General features: G+C 43.4%; 1 protein-coding gene across 2 annotated transcripts in view; it reads right to left on the bottom strand.

Moving 5' to 3' along the window:
* Nucleotides 1-2,221: 2,221 nt before the first annotated feature.
* map3k19 (mitogen-activated protein kinase kinase kinase 19) overlaps nt 2,222-6,000 on the bottom strand; it is a 43,177-nt gene continuing 39,398 nt past the window's right edge. For both annotated transcript variants that reach the window (XM_034186679.1, XM_034186681.1), the window contains exons 10-11: nt 2,585-2,793; nt 2,222-2,404 (exon numbers count right to left, since the gene is read on the bottom strand). In XM_034186679.1, the coding sequence (XP_034042570.1) occupies nt 2,272-2,404; nt 2,585-2,793 (342 nt within the window). In that variant the 3' untranslated portion in view covers nt 2,222-2,271. The remainder of the gene's footprint in view (nt 2,405-2,584; nt 2,794-6,000) is intronic.

The following is a 6,000-nucleotide window of genomic DNA, read 5'->3' as shown; positions in this document are numbered from 1 at the left end:
AGCAATTTTGGACAACTGGAAAAGTACTGCAGATGTGGTGAGGGAGACAGCTAGGACAGTACTGGGTATGACATCTGGACAGTGGAAGGAAGACAAGGAGATTTGGTGGTGGAATGAAGAGGTCCAGGAAAGCATAAGGAGAAAGAGGTTGGCGAAAAAGTTTTGGGATAGTCGGAGAGATGAAGAAAGTAGACAGGAGTACAGGGAGATGCGGCGTAAGGCGACAAGAGAAGTGGCAAAAGCAAAGGAAAAGGCATATTGCGAGCTGTACAAGAAGTTGAATAGTAAGGAAGGAGAAAAGGACTTGTACCGATTGGCCAGACAAAGGGACAGAGACATTGAGACAGCAGATGACATTGTGATCTGTAGTGAGAGTAGAGAGCAAGTTGAGTCTAGTCTGGAGAAGTGGAGATATGCTTTGGAGAGAAGGGGAATGAAAGTCAGTAGAAGCAAGACTGAGTACATGTGTGTGAATGAAAGGGAGCCCAGTGGAATAGTGCAGTTACAAGGAGTAGAAGTGGTGAAAGTAGATGAGTTTAAATATTTGGGGTCAACTGTTCAAAGTAATGGAGAGTGTGATAGAGAGGTGAAGAAGAGAGTGCAGGCAGGGTGGAGTGGGTGGAGAAAGGTGGCAGGAGTGATTTGTGACCAAAGAATATCAGCAAGAGTGAAGGGGAAAGGAGGCAGAGCTGGAGGTGGCAGAGCTGAAGATGTTGAGATTCTCTTTGGGAGTGACAAGAATGGACAAGATTAGGAATGAACATATCAGAGGGACAGCTCAGGTGGGACGGTTTGGAGACAAAGTCAGAGAGACGAGATTGAGATGGTCTGGACATGTGCAGAGGAGGGACCCAGGGTATATAGGGAGAAGGATGCTGAGGATGGATCCACCAGGCAGGAGGAGAAGAGGGAGACCAAAGAAGAGGTTCATGGATGTGCTGAGAGAGGACATGCAGGTGGTTGGTGTGACAGAGGAAGATACAGAGGACAGGGTGAGATGGAAACGATTGATCTGCTGTGGTGACCCCTAACGGGAACAGCCGAAAGACAAAGAAGAAGATATGAAAAATTGTGGGTTCCAAGCTGTTCAAATCAGAAAACAGGGGCAAAAACATAACCTCCACCCAACTTCGTTGGTGGAGGTAATCATACTGTCAAAGTGAAAGACTGCGCTTGAATAAAGACTGGAATAACCTTCATGCTACTTAACACATTGACTTGTTGACACTTTGTGGTACAGTCAGAACTGCAATTGAGGAGGATGGCTAGGCTGTTTTTATGTATCGTCTTTTTTTTTTAAGTTTTTACATTTACTAAGGTAAATGTATGCATGTTTAGCTCTGCGTGTACGTTTTTGTCAGTGGCTGCATTAAGTAGTTTACACTTGACTCCTTCATGCTTCATACAAAAACAGTAATTAGCCCATTAGCTTCCACTTGAAACCAAAGTGTTTGCATTATCAAGAATTAAATTTTGCTTCTTGTTACATGAAGTGGTCGTGTTTTGTTTCAAGAATAAATGTGACATGCTTATTGTTCCTCTTCGTGACCCTTACCAAAAAATAGTACTTATAAGTATATAAAAAGTAAACTAGAAGTATACTTGAAACATACTTGCATATACTACTTTTTGGTAAGGGGATGCGTTTTTGGACTTATGCAACATACTGCAATGTGAATACAGTAACAATAGATTCAGTAATATGTAATATTTTTACTCCGTTTCGTTGATTATTTTCGTCTCCCAGTCTAATTATAGTTTCATTCACTGGCAGAGTTCTTTTTTATTTCATATTTACAGTTATCTTCAACAGACTGCAAATCAAGACCAAATTTGTTTCTTGACTAACTGGTCGAACAACAAGAAAAGAGCTGAGATGGCAATTGATCAGTCTCTTTAAAAAGGGACAGGGACCACAGACAGAAAAGTCTTGTCAACATTGTACAGTTAAAGATGACTGTAATTGGAGATTGGCATTTGGTCTCAATACCAATAGTCTCTGGTCAGGCGCGAAAATGAAGTGGGCAGTAGCCTGGACCTGACTGCTTGGCATGTTGTAAATCACAGTAAAAATCACAGTAGAAATGTATATTTTATGATCTACAGATAAAAGTGCTTATTATTTCAATCGACTTTGTTGTGTTGTGTCCCACAGGGTTCTGGAGCAGTTCAAATCCTGAGCACTCAGAAATGTACTGTTCGAGAAGACTAATCGTCTGTAAAGTCATTAGCTGTCCTGTGTATTCAGAAACATTTAGTGGAATTCCTTGTTTAAACACACAGTCCCTCTGGATGATCACAGCACTGTTTTATCTGTGTTTCCCAAGCGCTCCCTCCAGCTTTGTGTCCGAAGATAAATGAATGCTTCAACAGCTGGTCTGCAGATGGCCGCAGTCTCTGGTCACTGAAATGGAGAGAGAAGAATGGTAGACACTTTGTAAATCGGAAAATATTAAATTTTGTCCTTGAATGTTTTGCAAACCGGTCGATGTGTGAGGTGAGGTGACGTCAAGGTCAGGCATTTACAGTCAGCAAAATATGCTGTACATTACAATTTGAGCCACAAATGAGAAAGAGGACTCACCTTGTCAAGCAATTTCTCACAAAATCTTTGGCCTTATATGAGAACTTATCTGGCAAGGAGGGCATTGACCCCCTTCCTGCCCCGATGTAGAACAAGGCAGCCATTTTGTTCATGTGTGCTAGTGGTGGTTTTCCTGTTGCCATTTCAAACACAGTACAGCCCACACTCCATATATCGGACTTCCTGCCATACCCCGTGTCATTGATAACCTAAGGGAAGGAAAGTTGTGCAGAAAGTAATAAAAAAGAAACTACACTATACATATACTATACTGTGTTGTTTTTCTGGGCTGAGCCCGACCAAGCCCCACAGTTGTAGACCCGGCCACCAGGCGTTCACCTGCGAGCTCCCCCTGTGGCCTCCTCCTGGAGCCAGGTGGCCCCCTCCTGGAGTCAAGTGGCCCCGGTTTCCGTCATTTAGGTGAGTTGACTCTTCTTACATGAGTAGATCATAAATGGTCTTTAAGGATGGCCCTAGTAGGAGCTAATGCTGTAGACAACATACAGATGTGCTCAAAAATTTACATACCCTGGCATAATTTTTTATTCTTTAGTCATTTTTGACAACAGAAACTGCCCAAATGACACAAATCAAAATTTTACATACACCAGTTCTTAATTCAGTGTGTTGCTCCCTTTAACATCAAAGACAGTTTGGAGTTTTTTGTGGTAGTTGTGGAAGAGGTTCTTTACGTATTTTTTCTGATGGTAAAGCTGCCCATTTTTCTTGGCAAAAAGCCAGTTCCTTTAAATTCTTGGGCTGTCTTGCACGTTTGAGATCTCCCCAGAGTGGCTCAGTGATATTGAGGTCAGGAGACTGAGATAGCCACTCAAGAACCTTCACTTTATACTGCCGTAGCCAATGACAGGTCGACTTGGCCTTGTGTTTTGGGGTATTGTCATGTTGGAACATACAAGTACGTCCCATGCACAGCTTCTGGGCTGATGAGTGCAAGTTTTCCTCCAGTATTTTCTGATAACATGCTGTATTCATCTTGCCATCAATTGTGACCAAGCTTACTGTGCCTTTGTAGCTCACACATCCCCAAAACATCAGCGATCCACCTCCATGTCTCAGGGTAGGAATGGTGTACCTTTCATCATAGGCCTTTTTGACTCCTCTCCAAATGTAATGTTTATGGTTGTGGCCAAAAAGTTCAATTGTGGTCTCATTACTCCAAATGACTTTGTTCTTTGTGCAGTCTGGCGTATTGTAAGTGAGATATTTGTGAGGCATTTGTGTAGTAATACACTGAACAAAAATATAAACGCAACACTTTTGGTTTTGCTCCCATTTTGTATGAGATGAACTCAAAGATCTAAAACTTTTTCCACATACACAATATCACCATTTCCCTCAAATATTATTCACAAACCAGTCTAAATCTGTGATAGTGAGCACTTCTTCTTTGCTGAGATAATCCATCCCACCTCACAGGTGTGCCATATCAAGATGCTGATTACACACCATGATTAGTGCACAGGTGTGCCTTAGACTGCCCACAATAAAAGGCCACTCTGAAAGGAGCAGTTTTATCACACAGCACAATGCCACAGATGTCGCAAGATTTGAGGGAGTGTGCAATTGGCATGCTGACAGCAGGAATGTCAACCAGAGCTGTTGCTCGTGTATTGAATGTTCATGTCTCTACCATAAGCCGTCTCCAAAGGCGTTTCAGAGAATTTGGCAGTACATCCAACCAGCCTCACAACCGCATAACACGTGTAACCACACCAGCCCAGGACCTCCACATCCAGCATGTTCACCTCCAAGATCGTCTGAGACCAGCCACTCGGACAGCTGCTGAAACAATTGGTTTGCATAACCAAAGAATTTCTGCACAAACTGTCAGAAACCGTCTCAGGGAAGCTCATCTGCATGCTCGTCATCCTCATCGGGGTCTCGACCTGACTCCAGTTCGTCATCGTAACCGACTTGAGTGGGCAAATGCTCACATTCGCTGGCGTTTGGCACGTTGGAGAGGTGTTCTCTTCACGGATGAATCCCGGTTCACACTGTTCAGGGCAGATGGCAGACAGCGTGTGTGGCGTCGTGTGGGTGAGCGGTTTTCTGATGTTAACGTTGTGGATCGAGTGGCCCATGGTGGCGGTGGGGTTATGGAATGGGCAGGCGTCTGTTATGGACAAAGAACTTCTACAGGTGCATTTTATTGATGGCATTTTGAATGCACAGAGATACCGTGACGAGATCCTGAGGCCCATTGTTGTGCCATACATTGAAGAACATCACCTCATGTTGCAGCAGGATAATGCACGGCCCCATGTTGCAAGGATCTGTACACAATTCTTGGAAGCTGAAAATGTCCCAGTTCTTGCATGGCCGGCATACTCACCGGACATGTCACCCATTGAGCATGTTTGGGATGCTCTGGACCGGCGTATACGACAGCGTTGTACCAGTTCCTGCCAATATCCAGCAACTTCGCACAGCCATTGAAGAGGAGTGGACCAACATTCCACAGGCCACAATTGACAACCTGATCAACTCTATGCGAAGGAGATGTGTTGCACTGCATGAGGCAAATGGTGGTCACACCAGATACTGACTGGTATCCCCCCCAATAAAACAAAACTGCACCTTTCAGAGTGGCCTTTTATTGTGGACAGTCTAAGGCACACCTGTGCACTAATCATGGTGTCTAATCAGCATCTTGATATGGCACACCTGTGAGGTGGGATGGATTATCTCAGCAAAGGAGAAGTGCTCACTATCACAGATTTAGACTGGTTTGTGAACAATATTTGAGGGAAATGGTGATATTGTGTATGTGGAAAAAGTTTTAGATCTTTGAGTTCATCTCATACAAAATGGGAGCAAAACCAAAAGTGTTGCGTTTATATTTTTGTTGAGTGTAGCTTTCTTCTGACCACTCAACCATGCAGCCCATTTTTCTTCAAGTGCCGCCATCTTGTGCATCTTGAAACAGCCACACCACTTTTTTAAAGAGAGTCCTCTATTTCAGCTGAAGTTATTTGTGGGGTTTTTTGCACCCCAAAATATTTTCCTTGCAGTTGTTGCTACCTGACCGTGGTTTGGTTCCAACAGAATTCCTCATTTTCCACTTCTTAATTAGAGTTTGAACAGTGCTGATTGGCATTCTCAGTCCCTTGGATATGTTTTCATGTCTCTTATCTGTTTTATATAGTTCAGTAGCCTTTTCTTTGACAATTCTTTTGCTTTACCTATGACTCAGAAACCAGAAATGTGAGTGCAGCACTGGATGAAAGATGCAAGGGTCTGCCAGGAGCCCAGAAACCCTCTGACCTTATATACACACATAACGATTACAAGCAAACAGATCACAGCTGAGGATGGTTATCTTTTGTAGCCATTCAAACCCATTTGTGTCATCTTGTGTGCATGTTATCAGGCCAAAATTACCAGGGTATGTAAAC

This window comes from Thalassophryne amazonica, chromosome 14 (genome assembly GCF_902500255.1).
Source record: "Thalassophryne amazonica chromosome 14, fThaAma1.1, whole genome shotgun sequence".
NCBI classification, from domain to species: domain Eukaryota; kingdom Metazoa; phylum Chordata; class Actinopteri; order Batrachoidiformes; family Batrachoididae; genus Thalassophryne; species Thalassophryne amazonica.
The sequence above is the reverse complement of the archived record's forward strand: the minus strand, read 5'-3'. Positions and strand labels throughout refer to the sequence as shown.